Raw genomic sequence first — 17961 nt, 5'->3', positions numbered from 1 at the left:
ATCTAAAATATGCAGGACGCAGGCCCTTGAGGACTGATTTTGGATGTCACTGACTTAAATTAATAATAATAAAAAATATCTTTTACCTTCTGAGGGGTTGCATTTAATCCATCCATACGACTATGTAATTTCAAAACACCATCCTGAATATCATTCCTCCCTGACTACATTTTAATACTCGCTTAATGTTTACAGGGTTGTATGGAGGGCTGCTGCCTAGCTTCAGCGGTTAATAGCTGAGAGGCAGGGTACACCCTGGACAGGTTGCCTGTCTATCACAAGGCAACATCGTGACACACAGGATAAACAACCTTGCATGCACACATTCACTTTAGTTTCCACCTCACCTAACATGCCTATTTTTGGACCGTGGGCAGAGCCCGAAGTACCGAAAAGCCTTGGGTTTTGGACAGAACATGCAAATTCACACCAAAAAGGCCTGTCAGTGGTTAAACCAGGATCTTGATGCTGCAAGGTAACAATGCTAACAGCTGCAAAACTCCTGATACAGCCTCCTGATAAACTCACATATGCTAAAAGGCTGGATGAGGGCCTAGATGCTGTCAGGACCTGGAGCTCACTATTTCTTTGATCATTTCTGCCTCTGCTGTTTTTTATGGCTGATGAAAGGACAACTGCTACTTGATGCAATAAATGTGTGTAAATTGCTTACATTTGCTGGACATCATGTGTCTGTTTTCACGTTTTGTTTTCATGTTTCATGTTTATGTAGTTCGATTTGCTTGTTGAATATAGAACAGAAATGAGGCCAACAGCACAAACAAAACACGAACTAAACATAATGAGCAAATAGCACTGCTTTCTGATTTTCTGACTTTGGTGTGTTGCTTTGAGTTTTAATATAGCTGATCGAAATGAGATAACAGTAAATACAAATTGACATGTTTTAAAACAGTATTTCCTTTTAAATGGACTGAATTTAAAACACTTTCCTAGTCATACTGGCCACTCAAAGCACTCTACACTGTAGTCACACCCATTAATGTGCACACATGTATTCACTGACATGTAGATCAGTAGGGATGATGTCTACTGATGGTGATCAGTAGACACTCTGAAGAGGATGGTGATCAGCAGATATGTGACAGGAGGGAGCTGGAATCAAACTACCCACTGAGCCACAGTCACCCTTTGACTTTGAAGTCCCCACTTTTCTTTTATGCAACTCTACAAAAACACATCTGTTTCTTCAACCCGAGAGCTCCCTAACCGCATAGAAAACACTCCTGCAAATGTTAAAATATTTTCAGAGTAAACAGAACGTAATCTCTTATGTCACATTTTTTAACATTTTGCCTTAGCTTCCATTTCTTTATAGCAAAGTCTGCTCGCTCTCTTTTCAGCAGAATATTTTACCATGTACATATACTGCTAAAAAAAATAAAGGGAACACTTAAACAACACAATGTTACTCCAAGTGTTCCCTTTACTTTTTTAAGCAGTATATGTATACATGGTAAAAATACTTTTCACTTGAAAAAAACTCAATACATTTACAGGCTTTCTCAGGATTAAACTGGAATATGAAGTATGGCATCTTTCGCCTCACCAAAGGTCTTACATAACCGGGCCGAGAGATGAGTAAATATTTAACAGATCTACTCTTTGTTTGCCGTATAGATGGGTGTCTGTGGGAAATCAGAGATTAATGGCAGCATTTGTTAATAAGCCCATAATTATATTCCCTTTGCGCTTCTCGGATGAAGATCTAATAAACGAGCTTATAGGGTTTTAGCGAACAACAACGGCGGACTGGGTTCTGTGAGCCTATGCACCCGCCCTTAAACTGCTATGAAAATTAAACATTTGCTCTCATAAACTGTGGAGAAGGGAGACTCAGGGAGCGATAATCCCACATGGTTTCGAAAACAGCAGTTGAGTTTGCTCATGAAGGGCTGTTGCCTCTTGCAATAGCAATATTTTAAAATTACTTCAATGCATTGCGAGAGGAAAGATAATAGGGATGCTTTGTGAACAATCTCACAGATTTACAACATAAATTTTAGTTTTTTGATGGAAACGTTTAGTGGTGGTAGGCTAAGTCAACTTCTTTCTCCTCTTCTACTTTGAACAGATACACCTAGCTATAAGGCATTTGACAACTGTCTTCATAATTTGTTTATTTTAAAGGTACAGATGAAGTGCTATTTTATGCTTTATGGTAATTTTTCACACTAAGAGTAACTATGTTAGAATTGTTAAAATAAACAAAATTATTAATGGAAAAAGGTTGGTGTTGTACAGCTACTTATCCATACCAAAATTAAGATGTTGGATTAAAACTGCACAGCATTGAGAGCTTCTTGATTGAGTCAACATGCTGCACAGTTTGGGCATTTGAAACTCTGTATAATTTATGTGGAGCGGGGTCGCCTCTTAATGGCCTCGCTGGTAATCCAGTGCCTCTGTTCAGGAACAGACAACATGCGGATCAGCGGAGTGGCACAGGGTCTTGGTCTGGAGGCCGAGACAAGATGGTGCAGATTACTGTAATAAAAAATGGAAAATGAGCGCAGGGTAGAGGTGATAGGGAGCTGGAGAAACTCAGGGAGAGAGATGATTGGGGACGATAAGGCTTTGTTCATCAACATGGCTTTTTTTTCTTTCCCTCTTGATAAACATTAGCCCTGTTTTATTTGGTTCGCTCGATAACAGACGGCTTGCATTCATGTACGCTGCCTGGAAGCACCGGAACAAACATTACCGCTTCATGTTGATTTATTCGTTCTTTGCAGCCAATGACATACACTGGAACTACACATCTTGCCATGTATGTTCTGCACTATTTATATCAGCATACAGTAAGACTGTAATACAGCACATAGGACAGCAACCTAATGAAAAGAAACAACAGTGCCAGAGACTGGCGAGTTCCTTTTAGCGGGTGGGATTTCTTTTTCAATTGTTTGGGGTATTATGAGAATAAAGTCGGAAAATTATGAGAATAAAGTTGTATTTTTATAAGAACTCTTACAAAAAAAAGTGCAGTCTTCCCCTTGCGTTAAAACGAGGAATGATGAGCATCTTGTAAAGTTTTACTTTGGTATCGGTTTCGCAAATAAGAACATACTAAATCCTTTTAGCACATCAATAAAAAAATCATTTGACTTTGGGAACCCCTGTTCTAAACCAACACAAAGTAACACATAATTATTATAACCTCCTTCCACTTGCTGCCCGTCCATCTAAAATATATTTTAAATTTTTATTGTTTGTTTTCAAAGCTCCTATTGGTCTGACCCCACCCTACATTTCTGAGTTTCTGCATGTGTGGTAGGTCCCTGATATCTTCATCCCAGTTCTTAAATGTCCCAAGAACTAAATATAAACATTGTGGTGACTGGGCCATCCCCAGTGCTGCATGCAGACTCTGTAACCAGCTTCCTCTGGATCTCAGCTCAATCACTGACCAGGGCATTGTGAAATCCAAGCTAGAGGGGTTTTATTATTTAGGCAAGATTTTAAATGGTAAATGGCTTGTATAGCGCTTTAACTAGTCTTGACAACCTCCAAAGCGCTTCACACTACATTCACCCACACATTCACACCCTGACCCTCTGACCACCGCCAGCAGGCAATGCGGGTGAAATGTCTTGCCCAAGGACACAACGACAAAGACAGTCAGTGCAGGGGATCAAACCGGCAACCCGCCAATTGCAAGACAAACTCCCTAACCTCTGTGCCACATCGCCCCACATCTAATGCTCAGTAGCGCTGTGGCTATTTAATCCATTTTTGTTTTAGTTATTCATTCTTTTTTGTTGTATTTGTTTATGCTTGTTTTGTCTATTTTTGAGTGATTTTTGTGTTCTGTTTCATTTATGTGTGAAAATCCTTACAGCATATTGGGAGTAGTTTTTGTATGTCTTCCTATTTTCCATAAGGCTGACTGATTTTAATTATTTTGAAACCTCTTTGAATCCCCTAACAGATTCAAAAACTGCCACAGTCTTATTCCTGAAGGCTTCAGACATGTTTCAATCTCATTTTGGTGCTCACTCCTACTTTAATGGCCAGGAGCACACTGAACTAAATGTCTAAACAGGACAACACTTCTAAATGCTAAGAAACAATGTGCTCTAATGTGCAACTTAATTTAGATTTAGACGATAACAAATGTGGGGTTGTCCTGATTTATTTCTCAACAGAAATGGCATTATTTTCTTTTAAACATATCTTATACAGTGTTATAGATGCCTTTTCTTCAGTTTTAATTGTTTTACAATATTTCAGTGTTGGTAAATTTGGTAAATATTGTTATGGGCAAGGGATTTCATGTGTTGCCTCAATATTCTTAATAAATTACATGCACCAATATATATAAATATATATATATATATATATATATATATATATATATATATATATATATATATATATATATATATATAAATTTTTTATTTTTATTTTTTTATTTTTTTTGCTTACAGATGCGCTTGATTAAATTTGTCTGTTGATAAAATATTACGTGTTGATGAAACAGCACTTATCCCTTGGGTTAAATTATAATTTTTTGTGTCCAAAGGACTCATAGGTGTGTGGCTTAAAAAGCACCAAAGGGATTTCTCTGAAAATAATCAGCTGCAAGGACTGGACTGAAAATGGGGTGCCTAGCAATTCATAACCCCCCCAAAAAATTCAGATAACCATCACAAGGTCCAAATAACAAGTCCTCATAATTACCTTTAAATTATCAGAAAGTCTGGCTTCATGGACATAATCATGGATGACTAAATATTGTATAAAAACTGTATATTTTTTTTAAAAGTTAACAATTGTTACAAGTTTATGTAGGAAACTTTAACATCAACACCTTTTTTTCTGAAATGTAAAGAGAAAAAATATTTTTAGCTTATATGGTATACACCCCTTTTTAGATGCTATGTTCTTTTGTCCTCTTATAGAAAAAAAACCTGGAAAAAACTCTGCCTGCCTGCTTAAATGTTGACCCATCTTTCAAGCCGTTTCCTTTTAGTGTACTACTTTTGATTTAGTTATTCCATCTGCCTCCATTTACCTTTTGAAGCCACTCTCTTGTAGATAGGGTACAAAGGTAAAAAGTCATTATGCTGTCAGTATTCATACAAAATGAGCTATGCGTTGTTACATTACATCAGAACTGGTAGCTTCCCTCTCTTTGAAGTGGCAGAGCTACTCTAAAACTTTTCACCCCTTCCACATGTACAGTGCTGTTGTGGTGCTGTTATGTTAAAATGCTGACCCTGATTTGTGCCATATAAGTCTATTGTTAGTAATGATTTGTCCAAAGGGGCACTATTCTTTGCCAATAGAGAGAAAACTTCACTTTTGCTCTAATGGTCATTTTGGACAAAGCCGGCTTATTTCCTGGCACACCTACTTTGCTGGGTTTATTTGTTCACTCTCTGTTTGACTGCACATTTATGTGGTTTTGCATCGTCAGTTACCACGGTTACCTGAAGGTGCAAAAATGAATAACATAATTGGGGTCTTGGAGACCTATTTTACATCAAACTGTCTGCCTTCTGGCCAAAGTTGCTAGTGCAGTAAGTCCCAAATACTATGAGAGTTGTTTAAAAAATATACTGCTGTAAATTATTTTTGCTTACGGGGAGAGGATGATTTGAAATAATCTCTTTAAATACTTGATCAGAATGAGCGTCACAAGTCTTAAGGATCTCCTCTGGTCCATATTGTGTCACACGACATTATTGGAAAAGGAGGTCCTGGATTCTAGAGGATTAAACAATTCTCACTTATAAGTAGATAATTATTAGCAAGTAGATGTAAATCAACACATTAGAATTTTCCACTGACCTGTCAAAAAACACTTTATTTTCTTTTGCAGTGTCCCCACATTTCAAGGCCTACAAGAAGACATCCTGAGCAAGCTCGCTGATGTTCTCGAAGAGGTATGGGATTGCTCCATCTATCTTGAAGCACACAAGTCAAACATTTATCTTGACAGATTTTCCTCCACACACATGCTTTTATCCAGAGAACCCAACCACATTTCTAGTAATGTTGACTTGTTAAAAGCAGTTGTGGATTATTCAGTTGTTATAATGGGAAAAAAAAGTTTACCACTATTTGGTTCTCCTAATAACCGCTGAGTGTGGTGATACTGGACTAAACTTCCCACCAACTAGGTGGTGACTTTTTCCCCAAAACCTGTTCAGGAATTTAGCGTGCTGCAGCTAGGTGCCACTTCTCATTTCCAATTATCATTATAAGTGAAATTGTTGTACGTTTCATTCAATGATGTTTTTGGTCATCCATTATGGTTTAAATGTAACTATAGGAACATGCTTTTAACTCCTTGTCTTTCCGCAGTGTGATGTATGAGGAAAGCATTGGCAGTCGCTTTCATTGCAGTTGTTCTCATCCTGCTGCTTTCCTATTAATTCACACTGATGGAGAGATTAGCCCAGACTTGAAATATGCATGAGCCGTAGAATCCATGAAAATGAAGAAAAAACTTTGCTCCCATGTGTTAAAGCAGATCAAATGCAGATTGATTGATTTTACATAAAAAGACAATGCAATATAAAAATATTAACTATACTTGCTTTTAAGATTATTTGTTTTTTTGTTGCATATGCTAATGCACAGTGAAGTGCAAAAAAGTGAAATAAAAACACAAACAAGGACTCTATGACCTTGTACGGTCCACTTTTATTACAATGGTGAACAAGTATTATGTTTTATAACACAGTAACACACTGGTGAACTAGCTTTTGATACCTTTGGCAGTGTGGGCTTGTGTCAAGTATGTCTGGAAAATGAAAACTGCATCTCTATAAAGCTTGTTAGCAGCAGAAAGCATGCAGTGCTCAAAAATGTCCTAAAAGACGGCTTTGTTGACTCTGGACTTTTGCAAGTGTTTTGAATGAATTAGCTGATTAGGTTGTGACACCATGAGTTTCCAATATTCAACTTGTTCATGACATTCCAAATTTCCGAGACACTGAATTGTTGGTTTTTATTACCTGTAAGTCATTACCATCAAATGACAAGAAAGAAAAGCATCTCTATGTTATAGAGATACACCAATTGTAATTTTGTGGTTAATTTCTGACCTAGATTTTCATAAAGGTTTGATTCAGATTTTAGTCAGTTTTGATTTGTCTTTAATAACCATAATATAGGAGTTTATGTGGACAGCTTTCAAACGACTTTGTTAACGAGTGGTGATTTGTTGATTCCAGAGCAGGAATATTGAGGGTGTAGAAAATTAACTCCTAGAATGTATGCTTGTTATTATTTTACTCTTCACATAAATCTGTGATTTCCCCTCCATGCTGGATGCAGTAGCTTTCATTTTGTTCTGTTTACCTTGTTGAAGATTTTCATTGAAGCTTACATGGGTTTCTTAAAGAGCTATTTGTGGAATGTAGCAAAGCAGGAGGCCACTGCTTGGCTTCAGCAACAAAAAAATTTACTGATTTGATAAATGTATCAGTGACTTATTCTCCTGTCCTTGAGCTGTACTTCTCTTCTATGTTCTTCACCGTTGTTTTCTACTTCTTCTTTTTTTTCTACAGACGCATTATGAAGAAGGAGAGTACATCATCAGACAAGGGGCCAGAGGAGACACCTTCTTTATTATCAGCAAGGGAAAGGTGAGGACAGTCACGCCGGGCTATAACCCTCAAGAAACCTCTCATCACAAGGCAGGGCATCATGGCACCTAACACACAGCAAAAGATGCCAATCTTTGAAGTGAAGGCATGGTATTTTTGGATGGAAGTTTGCTATCATCAATCATCTTCAGATTGACGGATAGGGAAAAGTGCTGCCTCTTTCATCATCCCTTGCAGCAGTGATGGGAGCATCTAGAAAGGGGAAAAGAGTCACTTTGATTTCCCCTTTCAGTAACCAATACTGGCTTTCACACTGGACTCAGTTCTGTGAGAGGGCTTTCAAGTTGTCTACTAGTCTCTCTCTTCTTTTTCGTCCTGGGTGGGTTATGCTCATCTTTAACATCTTTTACCACCAGCTTGCTTCCTCACATGTTTATCGTGTATATCTATCGGGACCTTGGTCATATCTGTTTCACACCCTGTACTGGTGAAGCTCTCGGAGGAACCAGCCATTGAAAAACATAACAAATCATCATTTAATTTTAATTTTGAAATACAAAAGATTATTTATAAATCATAGAGAGCCAAAAAAGAGACGTGATGGGATTTGAAAGGTGTCTAATGTTTTCTCAAATTTTGACACCGGATGTCAACGTCAAGTAACATCAAGTAATCAAACTCTGGGAGGGTATTGCTTCAGCTAAGTTGTCTTTGACACTAATTATTAAGATGGCTTTAGACATGGCAAAACAAGGAGACATACACGCCTCTGTGGTTATCCTTGATAATTGGGGCTATAACAGGATTTCAAAGAGTTGTCTGAAAACATTTCATGTTATAGATAATTCAATAAAATGCTAAAAATGGTAAATGACTTGTACTTGTACAGGGCTTTAACTAGACCAATGACCCCAGAGCGCTTTAAACTACAGTCAGTTATTCACCCATTCACACACACCTTCACACTCTGATGTTGGTGAGCTATGTTAGTAGCCACAGCTGCCCTGGGGCAGACTGACATAGGTGAGGCTGCCATATATCGGCGCCACCGGACCCTCTGACCTCTGCCTATTAGGGTGAAGTGTCTTGCCCAAGGACACAATGACTGGGACTGTTGGAGCAGGGGATTTGACCGGCAACCCACCAATTGCAGGACAAACTCCTTAACTCCTGTGCCACTGTCGCCCCGATGTATTTAAAGGTTATCAGGTTATTTGCACAAGTTATGGGTCTTACAAAGTCCATTACCTTTCTTTCTCCAATGCTAATATGAGTAGACCAGGTAGCCATTAGACTAGAACCACCGACAGGTGAAGTGGCTAGGATGACTTCTGCCAGAAACATCAGTGCAGTTTTTAGCCAGAAATTACTGCTTGACATGGACAGCCCATCTAAACGTTGTTACTAACCAAGCACAATTCATATAACAGCACATCTCACTGACAGGATAACAGGATAATGTGCCCTGCACTATCATGCAGACTGATTTGAGCTTTTTGCCTCTAAGATGATATAAGAGAAGACAATTTAACCATGGTCAAAATTCTGTCCAGAGCCTTTATAACAGCAAAAATGAAAAGGACTTGAATTTCAATGAACCTACTTACACGTTTCAGTTTAATAAAGACACCTGTGGGTCCAAAACAAAATGAAAAGCAAAAATAACTTTATGATTGCACAAAAAAACATGAAGATTAAGCTTCCAGTGGTTCCTCGTGTTAGAATAAAATCTAAGCTTAATGCAGGGTCTATCAGTAATGAAACTATGTTGTTTGTAGAGTCAACCGGCACATAAAACTGTGTGGTGAGATTGTGCAATACAGCATAACAAGAAGGTACGCCAACGCTAACAAAAATCTGGCTTGGATTGCTTCGTCTTGTCTTCTTAAGTAACTGCCTCATTCCAGCATTAAAGGCTGCAGTGGGTTTCCACATGCTGTTCTTCCTGTGGCACCTCCACAAACTGGCAGTATACATAGGGGTACAACAAGCTTTACAACGTGCATTTTTCTGGTACAGAACACACAGTAATTTTACTTATAAGCATTTTAGCTTGTTCATACATTGTTTCCCTTATTACAGTATTATGCATCTGTCTTGAATTTTAGTGGTAAAGGAAGACACTGCCTCAGGTAAATAGCCCTCCAGCATTGCATTCAACAATGTAGCATACACAATGGGATCTCTAACTAAGCCAACTGGCCTTAATTTTTGGATACAGACACACACCAGGGCAGTTATCAAAAGATTTATAAACCATATCTCATAGACAAGACAATGTGATGTTTTAAAAAAAAAAACGTTATTTCTCTAAAACTGACCGGTGTTAAACACACTGATTTTCTCACTAACATACATGGCAAGGCGAGGGATGGAGGCTTAAGTTGCACTTTCTCTAAATGTCCATTTTGTCAGCCTTGTTATCAGATTTACAGTAGTATCTAGATATTTTCATACTCTATAAGGTAGGATATATACCATTTGATATTATTGTCTGCCATTAGATGAGCTTAAACGTTTCCTTTTTTAGGTCAATTTGGATTGGCACAAATTATTTTGATTTAAAAAATGCTCAAAAAAAATGTTTTTAAAGAATGTTTATTTACTCTCTTCAGAAACAGAAATGTACACAAATTTATGTGGTACTTAAAAGAATTGTCTTGGGTCAGGCATGTTTTGTATTTCGCCTCTCATCACTGACGTTATACATTCTGTTACGATGGGGAGCATTCAGCCGCTCTGCTCCTCAGCTCTGGATCTCACTCCCACCTGATCTCCGTAACGTAGATTCATTACCACATTTCAAATCCAAACTCAAAACTCATCTGTTTAATGTAGCCTACGCACTGTGATTACAACTTCAGTTTTATTTTGTTCTTATTTTTGCAGACACCGTTTCTGACTTGCTTACATTTCCTAATGGGATTCAGATCAGGGCTTTGTCACGACTACTCTAAAATATTGACTTTGTTCTGCTTAAGCCCCTTTGTAACTAATTTGGCAATATGTGTAGGATTTTTGTACATTTGGATCATCCTTTTTGTTCAAGCTTAAACTTTCTGGCTGATACCTTGAGATGTGGCTTCATTATTTCCTCAGTTCTTTGCCTCACATGTTATCTATTTTGTGAAGTGCAAGACATAAGCCCATTTATGTACTTTGCAGTTGGGATGGTATTCTCAGGAAAAAAAAAATGGTTATGTATCAATTTATGCTGTGTGACTTAATATCGGGTTTGAGCTTTAAACAGGAGAAAACACTTTAAAAGAGACACATCTTGCAAAATGCACTTTTTTGCCCTTAAATGCATTTTGTTGTGTACTTGGAGTCTTTAGGAGTACCAAAACTGCGAATGTACTCTGTCCAAAAGCTGACTAAATATCTTTATATTCTTTTTGGGTCACATTATTCAAGCCGTTCAGTTTTCTCAGTTTTCTATTACGTTTTCTGAACAATTATGTCACAGCATTTGCTGCAGAAATGCTAAACAATGTCATGGACTTCAAGTATACCAGTCTTGAGAATCCACCATTTTTATTTCTCCAAGCAGTTTTGTAATCCAAACTGAAGGATGCCGAAGCTACAAGTGGATAAGTCATTGCTTGTTCATTACACCGTACTCCAGCATACTACAAAAATGGCCGAACAGGATGGGGTGGAACGCTCTGCGACCTGGAGGGGTGCAGGGTGTCAAGTGCCTACTTTGGGGGGTAAATTAACAAGAAATTCAGACCAAAGTATTGCAGCTACACTTTATGTAGAACACAACTGAATGATTTCAATGTGAAAGGAAGAACTGTAAAGCATGATATCACATTTCAGAGAGATGCTAGACATAGAAAAGTAAGTTGTAGTTTACTATCCTCCATACTTCTTATAAACAGGATATTACTGTTGTTTGCACTCTACTTAATCCATCCATCCATTTTCCGACACACTTGTCCCTTGTGGGATCGCGAGAGGTGCTGGTGCCTATCTCCAGCATTCAATGGGCGAGAGGCGGGGTACACCCTGGATAGGTCACCAGTCTATCGCAGCATTCTACTTAATATGAAGTTATAAAGTCACAAAGTCAGTGTGTTTTGTTGTTGTTTTGACTCAAAAAATTGCACAAACATTGCCGCCAGGACAATTTGTAGTACTGAAAATATGTTGGTAACCAAGGATTCATTCTTAAAGTGACAGATTCCCAACACCATCCCTGTAAGACAAACCGAAGTACCATTTTTCGGTCCTTCCTGTACCACTTTTTGTTGTATTGCATTTGTACAAACAAATGTAGTACACCTAATGACACGGCGCACTATTCACTTACGAATATCCAGACATACGCAAACACGCTTGCGACCTTACCAATATTTTCTGCCTTTCACATTTCTCGTTTTGTCTGAATAACCATCTGACAGACCCGTGTGACACGCAGTCTGCTGTTTGGTTTACACTTTTCATCTCCTCTACTTTCTCTCTTTGCATTTTCTCAGCGACGACAGGATTATACACGATCACGGGTAATTAGGCTGTCACTCAGCTGTTCGCTGCATTCCGCCACGCTGTCTCTGGATTTATGTTGCTACACCTAATGGATGAAGGCGAGAGCCTTCATTAGGCGAAACAATCATCTCCATCCGCTTCCTTGAAAATATACTCAAGTGCCAATCCTGTTATTTGTAAAGTCTTTGGTTCACAGCAGAGTGCCGTCGCATATGTGCCATCTAGCTAATAAAGTAGTCAGCAGTGCTTCTCTCGTCCTGCACCATGAAGATAAATACCTGCTTCTGAAAGAATATGCTCAAAAATGTGTTTCTTTTTTAGTGTGATCGGACCTTAAATGTTTATACATCACTTTGTATTATTACAGTTATTTAATCAAATGTTTCCTATTTTCCTTCAGTTGCAAGAAAACGTTTGTCTCTAGTTTTTTTCCCCCTTCTTCTTCATGATAGTTATTGCTTACCTTTTACTTTCCCCCTCTTATGTCCCTCTCTTGGCAGGTTAATGTGACCAGGGAAGACTTGCCTAATGGAGAGCCTGTCTATCTCCGCAGTCTCGGAAAGGGCGACTGGTTTGGAGAGAAAGCACTGCAAGGGTACGATTGTTCTCTAATTACTCTGCCTCTCTGAATTTATATCATCCGGTTTGCACTTTTCCAGACATATCCCTCCGATATCCACCCATTGTCATATCTTTCCTCTCAGAATCAGCTGTTTGTAGATGTGTATCAGTGTTTAGTACCGTAAGTCATGGCAGCAGCGATGTAAAAGATTGACGATGACGAACAAGTAGCGACATCTTTGCCTAGTTCTTGTACTCAAGGTTCTGTAGCATGAGCATGACAAATACTGGTTACAAGTTATGTCGAGGATTTGACACATTGCCAAGTATTTTCCTGACTTGTTTCCTGCTTCTTGAGGGAAAAGAGAAATGTGCCCCACTGCTTTTTTTTTTTTTTTTTTTACCGTCCATTCTGTTGGCTAAAATGCATTCCTGTCCTTTTTCTGTGGCTGCTCCAAAGCAGTCTGTGATGGATGTGCGCAAGACAAATTCAATGAGAGCAATATAGAGAAGTACTAACAGCTCCTCGGGTAGGCCGTGCTCCCCCTGTTGCAAAAGAAAGTACATGCTTTGCTGGGCCTTTTGAGGACGGGGTTAATGTAAAAATTCCATAGCAGGTATTGAGAAATAAATTTGAACAGAAACCTGGCCCCCAGAGTGGTGGAAGTTATCAGGAAAAGCAGTGTTCGACTCTCATCCCTACAGTCTTTAAAGTACCACAGCCTGAGCTGCATAGCCTTTGGTGAAAATGTAAACTCATTACCGTCAAAGGTGGGAAATAACATTTTCTCACCAGCCACTGTAACTCCAGGTTAATTTGTATCTTAATGGCAAGTTTCCATTTGGACCCATTTAATTTCCCTTTTTGGATTATTTTTGAATCAAATTGAATTACGCTTAAAAGTGACACAACATTTATTTAGTTTGGTATTTAAATGTATTTAATTTCATATAGATAATCATAAAAATGGTAAAACCTTGCATAATATCAGTAATTGCAGATTGTATTTATGTTGCTAGAAACTGATCCCTCATTAGTACCAGTTGACTTTTTGTGACATATCACAAATTGTGATCCCAAATCCAACCTAAGTAACTCACTGACTTCCTGCTGACAGGTGGGGAGTGGTGGCCTGGTGGTTAGAGAGCAGTGTGCTTGCGTCCTGGCGAGGTTCCTGGTTTGACTCCACAGAGTCCCACTTTGGCTCCCTGGGCGAGATTCTTAGCCCCAGATTGCTCCCCAGCCGACCCGCAGTAGCAGCCCCCTGCTACCCAAGGGAAGGGTTAAATGCAGAGGACAAATTTAATTGGAATCTATTTTGTGATGACAATAAAGATGAAAGATAATTTAATGGTGTCATATAACCACATTTCCTTACATTAGGAATGTGCAACAAAAAAATTTGCTTTAAATCCTTATGTACAAAACAGCAAAGTACACATTTTGCTAGGAAACAAACATTGACTCGTTGCTATCATCCAAAAACTACCCAGTAGTGCATTAAAGAAAGCATAAATCTTTATCTTTAGGGTTATCTGTTGACTCTTGCTGAGGTTTGTTGTTGTTTTTTTAACTTCTTTACACTACAGACGTCATGGCACATTACTGTGCACTTCTTGTATTTATAATGGCATTTGCAGCAGTCTAACCGCAGCTTAGGTGCACTGCCATCCTGCCCAAGTCAGTTAAGGAAAGTGTGGCAGATTCTGTGGCTTGTGGGCCGATCAAGTTTCCTTCCCGAGGCAAACTCCATTTGGCTGGTGGTAGGTGCTAATGTCCACCCAATTGGCGAGCAGGTGGAGTCTGAAGTTATAAAGGATGAGTTCAAAAGTTGAATGTATCTACCAGGAGCTCTATTCATTTGTAAATGGGGGAGAAGAGCAGTGGAAACAGGGCACATCCCTGTGGAGCACCAGTGGTGTTGACTGACCATATTTCAGAACTGATATTCTTTAGTCCCTCCTGCAATCCCCCATCCCCAGGTCGCTCGGTCTCCACTGAAAGGTATCAGGGGAAATAGTTTTGGTAATTTATTTTCCCTGTATATAAGGTAAATTTAAAAGTCAGGAGGAGAAGACTTCAGGAGTCACAGCGTAATCTGCTCAGCTAAAGTCTGTAAACGGGATCATTACATGAACCCCTTTGCACCTAAACGGTTCAGCACTGTAATGTATCATCCAGTGCCCTATTGGTCTCATAAGCAAAGCACTGACTGTCCATTAACTGTCCTCTGATATTCACTAGGTGGGCCAAAAGCTGTCTAGCAAAAGACTTTCTGACCCCAAAGAACAGAGGACCTGATCTCTAATCATTCTTTCCAGTGATGGGAGGACTCTTTGGGACCACAGTGATAGTAAAGCATTTGAAGCATGATGGGACATCACTCACTTCTAAAACATCTGTTATCAATCTTCGCAAAGACTGGGGTCAGGTGGTCTGTTGGTTTTGTCTCAGAGGGGAAAACTCCTTCTAGTCCTCAGGCTGTCCTGACTTTTTTATTTTTATTTATTTATTTTTTTTGTCTGCGAAAGACCTGGCTCACAGTATATCCTGTTAATTCATCATGAATGTTGTCTGAGTGTATGGGAGTGAGGGGAGGCGAACCGCCGGAGGTGTGTCGGTGACTGCTGTTGTTGGTCTGGCAAGGCTGAGGGGTGTGAATGTTTGCTCTAGCATTTTTCATGTCAAATTTATCCTCAGTAGACTTTAAGTTTTTAGGGTCTTATTTTGCTACATCTCTCTTGTTCTGACAGCTATGATAAACTGCCAAAATGTTTTTGTATTGCTTATAGTCAGGCACACTTTTTTACACCATTAACATCTGAAGCCCTTGAGGTTTTTATATATACCATCCGTCTTAAAACGTTCTTATACTTCGTATGCTGTCAGGCGGACACACAAAGAAGAAATAATAAAAAAGAAATTGCCCTTTGCTGTATTGATTGAGAGTTACATTGAGGGGGGAAATCCTAAAAGCCTGTACAACAAAGGCTTATATGGCAAGGCTGTAGTGAGATTTGGTTTGCGTCAAGCTAAAACTGACATTTCTCACTTTCGTTCGGTAAAAAACAGTGCAAATACCAGCCTCCTAACACTCAGTCAGGGATTGTAATAGCGTAGAATCAGGTCTAAAAATCTACATCTGCAAGTCAACCCAATGAGGTATAATAAGAATAAACGAACTTCTTCAGTCAGTGACGTCAAATACTAACAAGTGGCCTTGACTGTGTTGTGTTTTATCTTTATTTATCTTTATCTTTTGATCTGTTGATCAAAGGTTTATGGCAGATTTCTGATTCTATATAGCTTTGATCTGTCGATACAGTCTTTTGCCAATTTATGTTTCTCCTAAAAGAATATATAATATATTATATATATATATATATATATAATTTATTTATTTATTTTATTTTATTTCTAACCTTTCTGCTGTGGGTGGTAATTGTTGTGTTTAAATTAGTGTTGACAATACTAGTTGCAGGTTGGACAACTGCAGACTAAGACATTGCTAATGCTAACCACTAGTAGCAATACAAACTTATGACCGTGTATTTCTCTCCAGTTTTTGTGTTCAAACTTTACAGGCACAAATTCACAATTATAGAACGTGGAGGATTGTCTTCCCCACTGCTTAAAACAGGTACAAATTGCCAGACATTCTTATAAACATTTGTATTTCTGCTAATTTAATCACTATAAATCAATAAAAATAACTACCTTTAAATATTCTTCCATTATAATACCTCAGATACCAAGCTACGAGGTTAACCTGACCTGGTAGCACTTATGTTTGGTGTTTTCACTAACAGGAAAAAAAAATAGCAACAGGTTTTCCTTCTCTGTCACGCTAGTCAATTTCTCAAAGCCTCCTTAATTTGTTCATATAAGAAGCAAAACCGCATTCGGTGTGCTTCATGGAAAAAAAAAAAAAATTAGCAGTGTTTTTTCCTCTGGTTCCCCAATAAAGGCTTACAATTAATTTGTGGGAGATGTTTCTTTAATTGCTTTTTCATACATAGTGCATACATACATACATATAAACATATCGGTAAATCAATATCAGATTTATTGTGAACATTTTACAATGATTGCTTTGCTTATGTAATAAAAATCATGACTGTTTAAAAAACAGAAAGGATTTAAAACACAGTTAAATCAATCCCTTTTGGTGAAAAGTCGAAACACGTTCACATTCATTGCATCATGCAGATCCTTCTCAACCTCTGTCCTATACATAGAACATATAACTGGATGCAGGTTTCCATTGTTAATGTGCATAACAATGAATTTGTACTGTTTTGTACATACCTTATGTATCTCATACACACAGAAAACCATGGGAGGAAGTCATCTGTTTGTGTCTGACATTCAAATGATGTGCTTTCACTGAAAGAAAAATTAGATTTATACAATCTGTTCTCTTTTTTTCTCACTTCCTTTCTGTATTGCAAGAGCCTTGTGACAGCAAATATATCGTCAGGCAGTCCTTGACTACTGTAATGAATTCTCTCTCTCTCTGTATCTGTAATGAATATTTCTATGACATATTTGATTATTACTGCTTCTAATAAACAGCAGCAGTAGCATTATGTATCCGTGGAAGAAAAGAAAATGCATAAAATATTCAGAGCTAAACCAAGATTCGCCACATTACACATGCCTGTGTCAACTATAGCTGTTGCCTAAACGTTAACATCGGATTCATTTTTACATATAGAGACTTAGAGAGGAACTAAGTGTTGAAAAAAACATTTAGTCATAGAAGACAACTGTCTGGCAGTGGTGTTCTCCTGCAATTTGTCCCATGTTGTTATGACAGAAAAATAAAAAATAACTTGTAGAGGCAGAAAACTTTAAGTTTATCATCTGTAACTAGCCAAGCAGAAAAAAGAAGGCACACACTCCTAAAAATTGCCCCCTCATGAAAATAAATGGACATGTCGCCATCTGGTGGACAGTGAATGCAAGACCTGTATTAAAGCAGGTTTTAAACAAATGTGTATTTAAAACACAAGGAACTTAAGCCAAAGCTAAAGCAGAATTGCATTGGGAGAAAATCTCCAGTTTATGTGCTGGTAAAACACATCAGTGTTTACTTTCACAGGAAGTCCTGGAGCTACTGGAAGTAATGAGCTGACAACAGCTGGATCGACACAGATGGCGAGACATTTCCCATATGTTAAAAGCTAATGACTGCAGGATATAAAGGGGGCCGATTATTAAAATGCATGTGTTTCGGAGGCAGCATGATCTGATGGAAGTGGGGGTAGCATGTTGAAAATAGAAATGTGATATTTTTTCATAAAGGAAGTAAAAAATGGCAGT

At 38.3% G+C, this 17961-nt stretch overlaps 1 protein-coding gene across 2 annotated transcripts in view; it reads left to right on the top strand.

Moving 5' to 3' along the window:
- LOC105940239 (cGMP-dependent protein kinase 1) overlaps window positions 1-17961 on the top strand; it is a 130632-nt gene that overhangs the window by 87804 nt on the left and 24867 nt on the right. For both annotated transcript variants that reach the window (XM_012882729.3, XM_012882727.3), the window contains exons 5-7: window positions 5849-5912; window positions 7545-7622; window positions 12575-12669. In XM_012882729.3, the coding sequence (XP_012738183.1) occupies window positions 5849-5912; window positions 7545-7622; window positions 12575-12669 (237 nt within the window). The remainder of the gene's footprint in view (window positions 1-5848; window positions 5913-7544; window positions 7623-12574; window positions 12670-17961) is intronic.

Source organism: Fundulus heteroclitus, chromosome 22 (assembly GCF_011125445.2).
Source record: "Fundulus heteroclitus isolate FHET01 chromosome 22, MU-UCD_Fhet_4.1, whole genome shotgun sequence".
Classification (NCBI taxonomy): Eukaryota; Metazoa; Chordata; class Actinopteri; order Cyprinodontiformes; family Fundulidae; genus Fundulus; species Fundulus heteroclitus.
The sequence above is the reverse complement of the archived record's forward strand: the minus strand, read 5'-3'. Positions and strand labels throughout refer to the sequence as shown.